This window comes from Oryctolagus cuniculus, chromosome 17 (assembly GCF_964237555.1).
Source record: "Oryctolagus cuniculus chromosome 17, mOryCun1.1, whole genome shotgun sequence".
Classification (NCBI taxonomy): Eukaryota; Metazoa; Chordata; class Mammalia; order Lagomorpha; family Leporidae; genus Oryctolagus; species Oryctolagus cuniculus.
In genome coordinates this window covers 981,567-996,566 of record NC_091448.1, presented here as the reverse complement: position 1 = coordinate 996,566, position 15,000 = coordinate 981,567, and the positions used below count along the sequence as shown (strand labels likewise).

The 15,000-nt window shown below is 64.8% G+C and overlaps 2 protein-coding genes across 6 annotated transcripts; both read right to left on the bottom strand.

Moving 5' to 3' along the window:
* Positions 1-194: 194 nt before the first annotated feature.
* PYCR1 (pyrroline-5-carboxylate reductase 1) lies at positions 195-5,019 on the bottom strand. 2 transcript variants are annotated; one of them, XM_070060127.1, is made up of 8 exons: positions 4,958-5,019; positions 4,562-4,683; positions 4,357-4,427; positions 3,659-3,838; positions 3,359-3,580; positions 3,095-3,187; positions 2,798-2,961; positions 195-961 (listed from the first exon to the last, which is right to left on the bottom strand). In XM_070060127.1, exons 2-8 carry the CDS (start codon positions 4,626-4,628, stop codon positions 796-798), a joined length of 963 nt encoding a protein of 320 aa, XP_069916228.1. In that variant the 5' UTR covers positions 4,629-4,683; positions 4,958-5,019; the 3' UTR covers positions 195-795. The 2 variants fall into 2 exon arrangements, with proteins under 2 accessions (XP_069916228.1, XP_069916229.1); XM_070060128.1 differs by lacking the exon at positions 4,958-5,019 and adding an exon at positions 4,867-4,951.
* Positions 5,020-6,172: 1,153 nt separating this feature from the next.
* On the bottom strand, positions 6,173-9,143 carry MYADML2 (myeloid associated differentiation marker like 2). 4 transcript variants are annotated; one of them, XR_011383314.1, is made up of 3 exons: positions 8,098-9,141; positions 7,190-7,534; positions 6,173-6,485 (listed from the first exon to the last, which is right to left on the bottom strand). XR_011383314.1 is itself a non-coding variant. In XM_070060129.1 (2 exons), the coding sequence occupies exon 1, from the start codon at positions 9,023-9,025 to the stop codon at positions 8,102-8,104; it is 924 nt and encodes a 307-aa protein (XP_069916230.1). In that variant the 5' UTR covers positions 9,026-9,143; the 3' UTR covers positions 7,110-7,530; positions 8,094-8,101. The 4 variants fall into 4 exon arrangements, 2 of the variants coding, with proteins under 2 accessions (XP_069916230.1, XP_002724409.4); XR_011383315.1 differs by having other exon boundaries at positions 6,173-6,406; XM_070060129.1 differs by lacking the exon at positions 6,173-6,485 and having other exon boundaries at positions 7,110-7,530; positions 8,094-9,143.
* Positions 9,144-15,000: the final 5,857 nt, after the last annotated feature.

Genomic DNA, 15,000 nt, shown 5'->3' with positions numbered 1-15,000 from the left:
ACTCGCTGGGAGGGTGGGGGCTGCAGGGGCCGGCAGCTCTGCCACAGCGCGGCGAGCCAAGCAGCCAAGCCCCGCTTCAGGCCGGCTATCGCACCCCTCCCCAGAAGCCCCTGCCCCTGCTCCCCCGGGGACCTGAGGCTGCAGGGCGGCTGCCCGGCTGTGCTTTGCACAAACGAAGTCACCAGGCCAGGCACTGGGGCTGGAAACCCGTTTATTTAACCGCAGGGCTGGGAAGAAGGTGGTGCGTCCGGGGTGGGCGGCACCCAAGTGTGCAGGGGCCGCAGCAAGGCCGCGAGGAGCCCCTTCTCTCTGTCTAATGGGACCACCAGAGCGCGGCATCCGGCCAGGGCCCCTCTGCTGGGCCCTGCATGCCTGGGACCCCTGTTCCTTCTGCCCAGGGCAGGGTCCCCTTGGGAGTAGAGGGCAGGAAGAGCGGGGGGGACTGGCCTTCATCCTCCAGCCTTCCCAGAGGGAACCCTGGGCCTGTGCACTCGAAGGCCAAGCCCAGGCCCGATGCTGGGGTGCAGGGGTGAAGGCCCTCTGGGCCGAGCTGCAGGGGAAGCTGCTCCTGACTGCTGGGTTTGGGGTGGAAACGGAAGGCGGGGAGGTTGAGGCTGGAGGATCCATCCCTGTTGGGGGCTCTCATGACCACGGGGAGCCCCAGGGGAAGTGACACGCCCCCTTCCTGGCGCTGAACTGGGCTGACCCTGGCCTTGGGGCTGGAGACCCCCTCCAGGGCAGGAGCCTGCAGCCAGAAGAGGGAGTGGACGGCAGGACAGGGGGCAGCCCGGAGGGTCAGTCCTTCTTGTCTGCCAGTGCCAGACTGTGGGGCGGAGGCTTGGTGTGGCCAGATGGGGACGGCGAGGCCACCGCAGGGGAGTCCAGTTTCACCTTGTCCAGGACAGTTTTCTTGATGGCCGCTGGCGAGACCGTCTCCTGGTCAGCCATGGACTGCAGCTCGCTGGGGAGGCGGCGAGGAGTTAGGCCCGGGGCCGCCTCCCTCTGGGGCCGCCACCCTCACCTCAGCCCCAGGCCCTCACTGCCCAGCCATGCAAGCTGTGCTTGGAGGCCAGGCCCGTGTGGAGCCATCACAAGTCTGCCCGTTTGGACCACAGAGCCGGCACTGCGGTGAGAAACTCTCCCGCCATCCTGCCCACCTGAACTCGGGACAGCGTGCCCAGTCCTGGCCGCACCTGGGGCCAGGTACGGGGCCCCAGGTCATGTCACCTGCACTGTGCGGGCCCCAGGTCATGTCACCCGCACTGTGCGGGCCCCAGGTCATGTCAGTACCCGCACTGTGTGGGCCCCAGGTCATGTCACCTGCACTGTGTGGGCCCCAGGTCGTGTCACCTGCACTGTGCGGGGCCCCAGGTCATGTCACCCGCACTGTGCGGGCCCCAGGTTGTGTCACCCGCACTGTGCGGGGCCCCAGGTCATGTCACCTGCACTGTGCGGGCCCCAGGTCATGTCACCCGCACTGTGTGGGACCCCAGGTCATGTCACCCGCACTGTGTGGGCCCCAGGTCATGTCAGTACCTGCACTGTGCGGGCCCCCAGGTCAGGTCAGTACCTGCACTGTGCGGGGCCCAGGTCAGGTCAGTACCCGCACTGTGCGGGCCCCAGGTTGTGTCATCTGCACTGTGCGGGCCCCAGGTCATGTCACCCGCACTGTGCGGGACCCAGGTCATGTCACCCGCACTGTGTGGACCCAGGTCATGTCACCTGCACTGTGCGGGACCCCAGGTCATGTCACCCGCACTGTGCGGGGCCCCAGGTCATGTCACCTGCACTGTGTGGGACTCCAGGTCATGTCACCCGCACTGTGCGGGACCCAGGTCATGTCACCCGCACTGTGCGGGCCCCAGGTCATGTCACCCGCACTGTGCGGGACCCAGGTCATGTCACCTGCACTGTGCGGGACCCCAGGTCATGTCACCTGCACTGTGTGGACCCAGGTCATGTCACCCGCACTGTGTGGACCCAGGTCATGTCACCTGCACTGTGCGGGACCCCAGGTCATGTCACCCGCACTGTGTGGGCCCCAGGTCGTGTCACCCACACTGTGTGGGACCCCAGGTCGTGTCACCCGCACTGTGTGGGCCCCAGGTCATGTCACCTGCACTGTGTGGGACCCAGGTCATGTCACCCGCACTGTGTGGGACTCCAGGTCATGTCACCCGCACTGTGTGGACCCAGGTCATGTCACCTGCACTGTGCGGGACCCCAGGTCATGTCACCTGCACTGTGTGGGCCCCAGGTCGTGTCACCCGCACTGTGTGGGACCCCAGGTCGTGTCACCCGCACTGTGTGGGCCCCAGGTCATGTCACCTGCACTGTGTGGGACTCCAGGTCATGTCACCCGCACTGTGCGGGACCCAGGTCATGTCACCTGCACTGTGTGGGCCCCAGGTAGTGCAGGTCGTGTCACCCGCACTGTGCGGGACCCAGGTCATGTCACCTGCACTGTGTGGGCCCCAGGTCGTGTCACCTGCACTGTGTGGGACTCCAGGTCGTGTCACCCGCACTGAGACGCTGCCGTGCCTGCTGCTTGTCTAACTTGCTTGGGCCAGCAAGGCCAGGGAGAGCGTGGTGTGACCAGGCCCACAGGGCTCCCGTCCCCACCCGACTGCCCCCGGCCCAGCTCCCGGCACGCGGTCGGGCAAGAGGAGGCCTCAGGTGCACACATGGACACGCCTCCTCACAGGACATGGGCGGAGGTGGGGACCTGCCCACGGGGACCCTGCGGCCCCTCCTAGCTCAGTACACTGTGGGCGGGGCTGCGGGCAGCGGGGCCCACCGAGTGCGGGTGCAAGAGGCCTCCACGGCGTTGATGAGCAGGGAGCGGAAGCCCCCGCTCTCCAGCACGTGCAGGGCGTGGATGGTGGCCCCGCCGGGGGAGCACACGTTGTCCTTGAGCTGGCCTGGGTGCTGTTCTGAGTCCAGCAGCATCTTGGCTGCCCCCTGCAGCCAGAGACGGGGTGGGAGGGTGGGTGAGGGGGGGGCTGTGACAGCTACAAGGCCCCGCCCCCAGCCGTAGAACCTGCCAACTCCCCCCCTCCTGGGGCCGGCCAGGACCGACCCCCACCGCACTGACCAGGAGGGCCTGCGCCCCAAGGCGAACGGCCAGGCGTCGCGGGAGCCCCATCTTCACACCGCCATCAGCCAGGGCGTCCAGGGCTGTGAAGGCCTGTGGAGGAGGTGCCCTGAGCCACCGTCCCAGCCTCTCCCCTCTTCCCCTGGGCCGGGAGCAGGCAGGAGGTGGAGGGGGCAGTGGCCGTCCCTCAGCCTGGAGCCTGGCCCTCCCAGGGCCCTGAAGTCCTGGGACTGGCCCCGCCCACACCCCCGCCCCCAGCCTCACGTAGGCGGGGCCGCTGCCGCTGAGCCCGGTGACGGCGTCAATCAAGTCCTCCTCCACCTCCGTGCAGAAGCCCACGCTGCCCAGGAGCTGCTCCAGGAGCCGGCCGTCCTCCACCTGGGCGTGGGTGCCCGTGGCGTACACGGTCACCCCCTCTCGCACCAGCACGGGCGTGTTGGTCATGCAGCGGACGACCCTGGGGGCCGGCCGGAACACCCGCAGCTTCTGGAGGAGGAATCAGCCCATTCCGGAGGGGGCAGGGGCTCCCGACGCCCGGGCGCGCCCCGCCCCCTGCGCGCCCACCTTCTCCACGGAGCTGATGGTGACGCCCGCGGCGCAGGACACCACGATGTGCCTGTCCTCGATGTGGGGGCCAACCTCGTCCAGGATGAAGGGGATGATGTGCGGTTTCACGGCCAGGAAGAGCACGTCGCTGTGCCGCACCGTCTCCCTGTTGTGGGGTGTCAGGCTCACCCCCATCTTCTGCAGGAGCACCGGGGCTGTCTGGCCTCGCCTTGGCCCCCCCCCGCCCCACCTGCCCCAAGCCTAGGGCCCCTGGTGCAGATACTGGGGTGTGGAGTGGAGCGTGGCTGGGCGGCCCGGGCATGGTGCCGGACGCCCCTCAACAGCCCCACCCACCCAGGACCGTGCAGACGTCCTGCTCTAAAATGTGTCCCTTTCACAGGCCACAGCTGGGGCCCTGCCCCCCTGGGCTGCAGCCCTCAGGCACAGCTGGGGAGGGACGCCCGGACCCTGGCACCTGAAACCCAGCATAGCAACCTGCAGCTGGGGTCAGCCCCCGCTGCGGCCTCCGGGCTGTGGCCCCACAGGCACCACTCAAACTTCAGCCCCAGCAAAGACACACCCTCCCGTCAGCAGGACCCCTGACCACCCCCGGCTGCCGAGCAGGAGGGAGGCCCAGGGTCCCCTCAGCAGAGCCCCTACCTGGCCCCGGGCCGTCAGGGCAGGCCTGAAGGACCCACTGTCTGTCCCCCACCTACCCTGAGGGCAGAAACCGTGGCCAGGTCCATGTCTGGGGAGCTGGCCATTATCTTGTGAGCAGCCAGGACGCCTGCGGGGGACAGAGTTCCTCAAGACCAATTCCGCCTCCCCCCACCCCATCTCCAGGAAGGAGAGGGAAGAGACGGCAACGCCTGCCCAGCCCGGACCTGGGGCCCCTTCCGCCAGTCCTGCGCCTGGGCCTACCTGCTGTCGTGAAGCCCTTGGCCAGCGCGAAGGCCAGCTGGCCAGCCCCAATGAAGCCCACGCTCATGGTGTCTGCGGCCGCGCGACCACCCTCCCAGCTGGCACAGGCTGTTTAGAAGCAGCTGCGGGAGGAGACGGGGACCGACAAGGACGGAGAGCAAGGAGATGGACAGACAGCGCTGGGCCTGGCCGCTCCTCCGGCGGGGGCGCCCCTGCCCGCCCCCCGCTGCTCAGACGTCCCCAGATGCTGGACCACCGCCCCGGCCCCGAGGTGGGTCCCCGCTCTGCTGCCCAGGGTCCCGAACCTCCTGGAAGGCAAGCGGCCGGGAAGAGGGAGGCAGCCCCGCCGGAACCCCCCACCCCGCCCGCAGCCGAGCAAGACCCCAGCTCCACCACCTGCGCGCTCTGTCCCGGGCAGCGCCGCGCCCGCCACGCGGCACCCACAGGCCCCGCCTCCCCAGGGCCCGCCCTCCCCAGGATCAGCCAATCGTCGGTGCCGCCGCGGCGCGCCGGCCAATTGGGAGGCGCGGCCGGCCCACGCGGCGGTTGCATCATTCCCCGGCAGGCGGGGTCCTCCGTTCCCCGCGCGCGTCCAGCCCGCAGCCCCGCGCCTGCCCCGGGCGCCGGTGGACGCCTCCGGGCGCCTGTCCTCCGTCGGCTCCCTCGGGCGCAGCGCCCCGTGCTCTTGGGGCGTTTCCGAGCCGGGCGCTCGGCAGGGAGAACGGGGCGCGGGTCGGCTCCCCGGGGCGGTCTGGAGGCGGTTCCGCGGCAAGGTGGGGGCGAGAAGCCAGGGCCCTGGACGAGCCTCGCGCCCGGTGGCTTTTCCGTTCTGCGTCCGGAGCTGACCAGCGGCTGCTCCAGACGCAGACTGGACGGGGCGGGCCTGCGGCGGTACCCTCACCTGGCTCCCTTCTCCTTTCTTGGCCCCCGACGACCGCTGCCGACGCGGGGAGGTGGCCCCGTGGGCACCGCGGCCGCCCGTTCGTTCAGTCGTCCTCCACGGTCAGTGCGCGAACCCACAGCTGAAGCCTGGAAGTTCCACTACACTTTTTTTTTTTTTTAAACACTCATTTATTTGTATTTGAAAGGCAGAGTTAGAGAGGGGGAGAGATTGGTCTACTCTTGCTCTTAGCCAAAAGATAGAAAAAGGATGAGAGAGAGATCTTTCATTTGCTGGTTCACTCCCCAAGTGGCCACAACAGCTGGGACTGGGCCAGGCAGCCACCAGGAGCCTACAACTCCACTCAGGTCTCCCACGTGGGCACCACTGCTCTCCGAGGTGCACCTGCAGGGAGCTGGACTGGGGACAGAGCAGCCACAGCCAGGATTCTGACCCATGGCTGCACGAGATGTCGGCATCCCAGGCCCCAGCTCGCCCCCCTGTGCCACAGCACCAACCCCTCTGCTGCACTCTGAGGACAGAACTCCCTACCTGGGTGACTTTTGTCCCGGTGGTAACAAGCAACACCTCTGCTAACCAGCTGAGCCAGCGAGGGTGGCCTGGCCCCAGGGTGAGCCTCCTGCCTGAGCTCCCCAGCCCGGGGTCCCTTCCCCTGTGCTCTGCCAGGGCCCTGAGGTCAGGCAGGTGGTGACGGGTGGCTTGGTTCAGAGTTTTGTTTTGTTTTTTAAGATTGATTTTTTTATTTGAAAGGCAGAGTTACAGAGAGGCAGAGAGAGAGAGAGAGAGAGAGAGGTCTTCCATCCGCTGGTTTACTCCCCAAATGGCCACAACGGCTGGAGCTGAGCCTATCAGGAGCCAGGAGCTTCTTCCAGGTCTCCCACGTGGGTGCAGGGGCCCAAGCACTTGGGCCATCCTCCACTGCTTTCCCAGGCCACAGCAGAGAGCTGGATCGGAAGTGGAGCAGCCGGGACTCGAACAAGCAACCATATGGGATGCCAGCACTGCAGGCGGCGGCTTTACCCGCTGCACCACAGCGCCAGCCTCTGTTTCAGAGTTTTGGCCAGCGAAGGACAGAAGGAGGCAGGGTCCCCTTTGAGAGCCGCACAGGCCTCCCGTGAGCCAGCAAGGGCAGGGTGTGGCTTCTTTGCCGCCTGGTGTCATGCCCTTCCTGCCATCATCCGGGACTCAGCACCTGCCTGCCCCCCCAACCCCTGCAGGTCTACCGTGGACCCTAGAGCACCTGCCACTTCCAGTGGCTGACGGAGGTCACTCGTTTGCCCCACCCTGTGTGCCTGCCCCAGTGGCTGGCAGGGGTCACTCCCCTTGCCCTGCACAGCCTGGCTTGGAGCGCTCAGAGCCCTTTGCCCAGCCCCAAGCTTGGGGTCCCTGGAGACCCGAGTGGGCGTGGCAAGGGTTGAGGGCCTCTCAGGCAGAAGGCCCACCTGGCTGAGCCACTCTGACTCTCACCCACCGAGAGAGAGGACACTCCCCACCCCTTCCTCAGGACACAAGGCTCAGCCCCCCCCCCCGCCCTGCCCCGGAGCCGGCACGCCACTGGCCACTTCCTCCCTCGGCCAGGCCGTATTCCAGGCCAGGAGGTGCAGGTGGCACAGCCCGCTTGGCGGAGACTGCGTAGTTAGAGCCAGGTGCAAGTGAGCATTGGCCTTTATTTCCTGCTCAGGGGCCAGCTGATGGGTTGAGGAGCTACGGAGCTGCGGCCCACCCACCTGGGGCTCTGGGTGGACACAGGCCGGCTCTGGGCTGGGCCGGGCTGGGTTCTTGCGCTGGAGCAGGCGGCTGGAGCGCGGAGGATGATGGCTCTGGTGGACACGGGGGAGGCGGCTGGTGCCCAGGGTGTGTGTCTCGGTGGCTCGCTGCTCCCCGAGCCAGCCACCCTGAGCCCGCAGCAGGCGCGCGGTGGAACCTCTGTGTCGGCGGGCGCTCCGAGTCGGGGTGGGAGCCCAGCTCCTCCTTGGACGCCGTGTCTCGTGGGACCCTGCTGGCCGTGGGTGCCATCTCTAGCCACCGCACACACCGCGTGCTTCTAATGTGTGCAGCCACAGGGGCGCTCCCTGGAGGTGGTAAGCCCTTCCGTGAGCTGGCACAGCCCCCGGGGCAGGGCCCTGTGCCGCTGGAAGACCCTGCAGGGACGGCCCTGGAGCTGGGATTCCCACACTCCCCCTCCCCCCGCTGGCTGGCCCCTTGACACCCCTGGAGACCCCGGCCCGAGTGGCATCTCCAGACAGGCACGGGCATCCCAGGCCATTCCTCAGCCTCGGTGTCTCCATTGGCAAGGTGGACACAGTGGCACCTGCTTCACAGGTGTCCCCTTATCACAGTGACCAGCATGCAGCCCAGAGAGGGCAGGAGAAGGAGAGATGGAGAAGGAAGCACGTGGGGCTGGGGCAGAGATAGAGGTGGACGTGGAGGCCCTGGAGCCGCCTGAGGGGAGGCGCCTCCATGCAGCCCCACGCAAGGCCCCCTCTGTCCCTGCCCGAGCCCAGCTGCAGAGCAGTGGCCTCGCCCCTGAGCCCCGCCCCTCCCCTGCTTGCTCCTGCCATGTCGGTTCACCCGGTCACCCCTCCAGGGCCTGCAGCCCCCGGCCGGGCAGCGGAGCTGGGCAGGTGGCACTTGCCAGGCTACAGAGTGGGCACGAAGCGGATCCTCTGGGAGTAGGCGAGGTCGGCGATGTAGAGCAGCAGGTTGACGTAGGTGAAGATGGCCACCACCAGCTGGCTGTCCCACGGGCAGCTGCCCCGAGGGCAGTCCCGGGGCCGCCCCGGCTCACCATACTTGGGGTCGAAGCAGAAGACGGGCCAGATCACAGCAGCACTGAGGTACAGCAGCACGGCCAGGAAGGTGTAGACCACGACCAGGCGGTCGAAGGGGCAGCCCAGGCCGCCCGTGAGACCCGTCACGCTCAGCACCACCACAGCCACCGTAGCCAGGAAGCACAGGCTGTAGACGGCCACGCACCACTGGGTGGCCACGTAGCGCCCGTAGTGGGTGTCGTGGACCAGCGCCCCAAAAATGATGCAGGCCACAAAGGCCTGGACGATCTTGAGGAGCCCCGACACCGTGGCCATGTAGCTGGCCACCTGGCCAGGCCGGGCCCGCGTCAGGGCCACCTCCGCAGCGTAGGCCAGGAAGAGGAGCCCGGCGAAGACACTGGCCGCCAGCCGGAAGTCCCTGGCCGTGCAGCCGGCGGGCTCGGGCGGGCACTCCAGCCGGGTGAAGTACAGCGGGTACAGGACGGCAGCCGTGGCGCTCAGCAGCGTGGCCAGCATGGCGAAGGCCGCCGTGAAGTTGCCCCAGGAGAGGCGCAGGCAGCCGTGGAGCCGGGTGAACTCACAGGCTACCACCAGCAGGGACAGCGCGAAGCAGAAGCCCCAGGCAGCCATGCAGAAGGTGCCCTGGGCGCCCGTGAAGCCGCCCCGGTGGGCCACCAGGCTGAGGGTGGTGCAGCCGAAGGCCAGCTGCAGGACGCGGGCCGTGCCCACGGGGGACGTCACGGCACCCAGGTGCAGGTACCCACCCCCGGGGGGCTCCATGCTGCTGCCCATTCTCACGCGGTGCCTGTCCCCTGCGGCAGTGGCGGGCGCCGGCAGCCTGCGGCAGCGATGACAGTGGTGACATTGCAGCAGGCAGCCTCTGCCGCCTGTGCGGGGCTGCCCCCCCCAGCACTATAAATAGACAGCAGCCATCAGAGCCCCGGAATAGCAGCCCGCGTGCCAGTCCCACCTCTGGGACATCCGACCCCGGCCCCTGCCGCGTCCTAGGAGGCGCCCCTGCCGGCGCCCTTAACCCTTTGGCTGCTGGCACCGCCCTGCTCCACGGCTGCAGCCGCTGCATCTCAGTGTCCTCGCCTGGCTCAGGGGAGGGGGAGGGGAGAGAGCAGAGGCCTGGAGACCCCCACAGGGCACCCAGCTCGAGCAGCCTCTGGGGGAGGGCGGCCAGGGCCTCTGGGCGGGGCGGGTGCCCTCTGCCACTCACCCACCTCTCCCTGCGGCTCCCAGGGGCTTTAGGAGGACCCGGCTGTCTTCCTCCTGGGCTCGGAGGCCGCGGGGAAGGGGCAGGGGAGCAGCCGCCTGGCAGCCTCCTCACTGCGCCCAGGGGCTCCGTGGGGGCGTGGGCGGGGCCGGGGAAGCTCTTACTTGTCTCTCCTGGGCATGTGAACACCTGGGGGAAGTCTCCTGTTTTTATTTTCTCTTCAAAAGCTTATTTTATTTTTTTATTTATTTGAAATGCAAAGATAAAGACAGAGAGATGTTTTAATTTTAAAACCTTTAAGATTTATTTTTTCTTTATTTGAAAGGCAGAGTGACACAGAAAGACCAAGAAAGACCTTCCAACTACTGGTTCACGCCCCAAATGCCTGCAACGGCCTGGGCTAGGCTGGCTCGGGCCAGGAGTCCAGCACTCAGTCCAGGTCCCGTGTGGGTGGCGGGACCCACTGCCTCCCAGGGTCTGCAGCAGCATGAGGCTGGAATTGGGAGTGCAGCGGACTGGAACCTGGACACAGCGGTGTGGACTCACCCACGGCCAAATGCCTGCCACCCCTTCTGATTTTCAACAGAAATATCATTTATTTATTTACTTATTTATTATTTTTGTTTATTTGAAAGAGTTATAGGTAGAGCCAGAGAGAGAGAGAGAAAGAGAAAGAGGAGAGAGGTCTTCCATCCGCTGGTTCACTCCCCAGATGGCTGCAATGGCCGGAGCTGCACTGATCTGAAGCCAGGAGCCAGGAGCTTCTTCCAGGTCTCCCACGCGGGTGCAGGGGCCCAAGGACTTGGGCCGTCTTCCACTGCTTTCCCAGGCCACAGCAGAGAGCTGGATCGGAAGAGGAGCAGCCAGGACTAGAACCGGCGCCCACATGGGATGCCCACACAGCAGGCTGGGGCTTTAACCTGCTACGCCACAGTGCTGGCCCCTCAACTAAAATACTATCTAATTCTATGCTCTGGACCCAGTGCCGACCCCGTGGCCCGGTCCCAGCACCGTCCTTGTGTTGCCCAGCTGCCTGCTCTGGCTCCTGCAGCCCCACTGGCTGGCTGGCTGATTGTGAGTGGGACGGACAGTTCCACCCTGGCCACTCCCACAGCCTCTGCTCAAACAGGGCCACGCCCCTCCGGAACCTGCACACCCAATCACTCCTGGGAGTTTAGGGCCAGCCGCCGTCTGTTTTCCCACCCGTCCCCAAGATACATTTTTTTTTTTTTTTTGACAGGCAGAGTGGACAGTGAGAGAGAGAGAGAAAGGTCTTCCTTTTCCATTGGTTCACCCTCCAATGGCCACTGTGGCCGGTGCACCACGCCAATCCGAAGCCAGGAGCCAGGTGCTTCTCCTGGTCTCCCATGGGGTGCAGGGCCCAAGCACTTGGGCCATCCTCCACTGTACTCCCGGGCCACAGCAGAGGGCTGGCCTGGAAGAGGGGCTACCGGGACAGAATCTAGCGCCCCGACCGGGACTAGAACCTGGTGTGCCGGCGCCGCTAGGTGGAGGATTAGCCTATTGAGCTGTGGCGCCAGCAGCCCAAGATACATTTTATAGCTTCTTTCTTTTTATAATATTTATTTATTTTAAAGTCAGAGAGAGAGAGAGAGAGAGAGAGAGAGAGAGGAGATCTCCCATCTGCTGGTTCAGGAGCTGAGACAGGAGCCAGGAGCCAGGAGCTTCCTCCAGGTCTCCCACATGAGCGCAGGGGCCCAAGGACTTGCACCATCTTCCACTGCTTTCCCAGGCCACAGCAGAGAGCGGGATCGGAAGTGGAGCAGCCGGGACTAGAACTGGTGCCCATACGGGATGCCGGCACTGGGGGCAGTGGTCTTATCTGCTATGGTACAATGTCAGCACCTATAGCTTTCTTCTTATCATTACAACTATAGTAGTATATAATTATTTTTTAAATGTATTTTGACAGGTAGATTTACAGACAGTGAGAGAGAGAGGCAGAGAGAAAGGTCTTCCTTCCGTTGGTTCACTTCCCAAACGGCCGCCACGGCTGGAGCTGCGCCGATCCGAAGCCAGGAGCCAGGTGCCCCCTCCCGGTCTCCCACACGGGTGCAGGGGCCCAAGCACTTGGGCCATCCTCCGCTGCCCTCTTGGGCCACAGCAGAGAGCTGGACTGCAAGAGGAGCAGCCGGGACTAGAGCCCAGCGCCCGTATGGGATGCCGGCGCCACAGGTGGAGGACCTTAGCAATTTGTCTGACAAAGATTTAAGACATTTTATAGGTTTTAAAACATTTTGTTGGGGTGCCGGCACTGTGGTATAGCGGGTAAAGCCACCACCTGCAGTGCCGGCATCCCATATGGGCACCAGTTCTAGTCCCGGCTGCTCCACTTCCGATCCCGCTCTCTGCTGTGGCCTGGGGAAGCAGTGGGAGACGGCCCTGCACCCTCGTGGGAGACCCAGAAGCTCCTGGATTTGGATCAGCCCAACTCCAGCCGTTGCAGCCATCTGGGGAATGAACCAGCAGATGGAGGACCTCTCTTTCTCTCTCTCTCTGCTTCTCTGTAACTGCCTTTCAAATTAATTAATTAATTAATTAATTAAATCTTCTTCTTTTTTTGTAGAAAAAAGAGAGAACCGCCTTGCCGGGATCCGGTTGCGTGTGGCCTTTGTTCCGGAAGAGGCTCCACCCTGTGCGTTTCCTGATGTGGCCTTTGTGAAGAGGCCAGGTGAGGGTTTTGTAGACAGATTTTTTTGGGAAAGATTTTGTTTATTTATTTGAAAGGAGGAGAGAGAGAGAGAGAGAGAGAGAGAGAGAGAGGTCTTGCATTCACTGGTTTTCTCCCTGCGTGGCCACAGTGGCCAGGGCTGTGCTTGGCGTCAGACTCCCACGTGGATGTCCATGGCCCAAGGCCCTCCTAGGCCATTGGCAGGGAGCTGGACTGGAGGCAGAGTGGCCAGGACGTGGGTGAGGTGGCAGCTTGAGCCCCTGCGCCCCAGGTAGCCTGCCTTAGACTGCAGGGACATCTGTGACGGTGCCTGCGGGAGCTTCGGCCGGCTGGCCAGGGTGTCGGCCCCAGAATGTGTGCCTGAGCGCCCTGGCAGAGCTCCAGGGTCCTGGCACGGCCTGGTGCCCGCCGTGGGCAACGCTCGCTTTGAGCATGCCCCTCACTGGGATGCCCTGCTTGGATGTCAGCCCTTCGGGCCTGTGAGGCAGCGGCTGGACCCCGCCCGGGGAGGGGGCCCCCCTCTGCGTCGGGTGCTTCTGACCCACGCCGGGGTCCCTGTGGAGGAAGCTGGCTCCCTCTCCTCGGCCTCTGACCCCCTCAGTGAGACTTCAGCTCAAGGTCATGGCTACGCAGCCAGCTTGCTGTTTTCTTTTTTTTTCTTTCTTTCTTTCTTTCTTTCTTTTTTTTTTTTTTTTTGACAGGCAGAGTGGACAGTGAGAGAGAGAGACAGAGAGAAAGGTCTTCCTTTGCCGTTGGTTCACCCTCCAATGGCCGCCGCGGCCGGCGCACTGCGCTGATCCGATGGCAAGAGCCAGGTGCTTCTCCTGGTCTCCCGTGGGGTGCAGGGCCCAAGCACTTGGGCCATCCTCCACTGCACTCCCTGGCCACAGCAGAGAGCTGGCCTGGAAGAGGGGCAACCGGGACAGAATCCGGCACCCCGACTGGGACTAGAACCCGGTGTGCCGGCGCCGCTAGGCGGAGGATTAGCCTAGTGAGCCGCGGCGCCGGCCTTGCTGTTTCTAAAAGCTGTTTATTTATGCAAAAGGCAGAGTAACAAGACAGGGAGAGAGATCTTCCATCTGCTGGTTCACTCCAAGGCTCACCACAGCCAGGGCTGGGCCAGGCAGAAGCGGGTGCCCGGAGCTCCGTGCTGGTCTCCCATTGGATGGCAGGGACCAGGACTGGGGCCTCATCCACTGCCTCCCAGGTGCATTGGCAGGGAGCTGGGTGGGAAGGAGGCGGGACTCCATCCCAGGCTCTCTGACATGGGATTCGGTGTCCCAAGCTGTGGCTGCCCCTACTGCACCCCGACACCTGCCCCCAGCCGCCGTTGGTTAACCACACAAACTGTCCTGGAGCCCCCCACCGCCTCTGCCCAGCCTTGGCGTCTCCTTCCTGCCCCCCTCACTCCCACCCAAGGCCAGGAGCTCACAGTGCCTGAAGCTGAGGTGTTTCTGGGAAGCCGGGGGCAGGTGGGAGGCGGCCACAGAGAGGGCGGGGAAGGCTCTGTAGCTCACCAAGCGCAGGGCCGGGGGTGGTTCTGAGTGAGGACGATCCTGGGCCTTCCTCCAGCCCCATCCTGGGAAGAGCCCCCAGGGATGGGGACCAGCCTCTGCCCAGCCCCTTCGGAGTGAGGGAGCCGAGGGTGGGACGGAGCCACGGCCAGGGCGGGTATCCTTGGCGCAGGAGGGCGCTCTCTGTGAGGACCGTCCAGGGCTGCAGCCCAGGCCAGCGCCCAGGAGGCAGATGCACACCTGGGCTGCGGACATGGACGCCCACCCAGCAGCACCACCCACTCGGCATGGCCACCCCCCATTGCCCCAGCTCTGCCCTGCGCGTGCAGGGGAGAAAGCGCGGAGAGACAAGGCCCTGAGCCCCTGCCTGGGCTTGCTGTGTCCCCCTCCCCAAGTCCCTGCCCGGGATCTGAGAACAGAGCTCAGCAGGGTCAGTTTCCTCCGCGGCGCCCACGGCCGGGCTCCCCTGCCCAGGGTGCTCCTGGTCCTCCCCTCCCCGAGGCCCCGCCACCTCTGCCTGGTCGCCCCGGGAACAGCTGCCTGGCTGGGCGGCTGCTTGCGGGGCTGGCATCCCAGGTGGGCGCCAGTTCTGGTCCCGGCTGCTCCACTTCCAATCCAGCTCTCTGCTGTGGCCTGGGGAAGCAGTGGACGATGGGACAAGTCCTTGGGCTCCTGCACCCATGTGGGAGACCTGATGAAGTTCTAAGCTCTTGGCTTCAGGCTAGTCCAGCCCCAGTTGTAGCCATTTGTGGAGTGAACCTGCATATGGAAGACCTCTCTCTATATAACTCTCCCTTTCAGATAAATAAATACATCCTTGTTTTTAAAGATGTATTTATTTATTTGAAAGTTAGAATTGCACAGAGAAGGAGAGGCAGAGAGAGAGAGAGAGAGAGAGAGAGAGAGAGGTCTTCCATCTGCTGGTTCACTCCCCAGTTGGCTGCAACGGCCAGAGCTGCGCCGAAGCCAGGAGCCAGGAGCCAGGGGCTTCTTCCTGGTCTCCCACGCGGGTGCAGGGGCCCAAAGACGGGCCATCTTCTACTGCTTTCCCAGGCCACAGCAGAGAGCTGCATGGGAAGTGGAGCAGCCGGGACCAGAACTGGCACCCACATGGGATGCCGGCACTGCAGGTGGCAGCTGTACCCACTACGCCACAGTGTCAGCCCCAAATAAATCGGGGCACCGGATTCTGTCCCGGCTGCTCCTCTTCCAGGCCAGCTCTCTGCTGTGGCCCGGGAGTGCAGTGGAGGATGGCCCAGGTGCTTGGGCCCTGCACCCCATGGGAGACCAGGAGAAGCACCTGGCTCCTGGCTTTGGATGGGTGCAGCACCAGCCATAGCGA

Bases quoted from the DNA above. Each gene is read 5' to 3' on its own strand.
- PYCR1 (XM_070060127.1), bottom strand. From the start codon at position 4,628: ATGAGCGTGGGCTTCATTGGGGCTGGCCAGCTGGCCTTCGCGCTGGCC. The intron at 2,962-3,094 runs GTCAGTGCGGTG...CTCTGGCTGCAG, and splicing joins TTGGGGCGCAGGCCCTCCTG to GGGGCAGCCAAGATGCTGCT. The intron at 962-2,797 runs GTGGGCCCCGCT...CCGCCTCCCCAG, and splicing joins GCCTCTTGCACCCGCACTCG to CGAGCTGCAGTCCATGGCTG.
- MYADML2 (XM_070060129.1), bottom strand. From the start codon at position 9,025: ATGGGCAGCAGCATGGAGCCCCCCGGGGGTGGGTACCTGCACCTGGGT.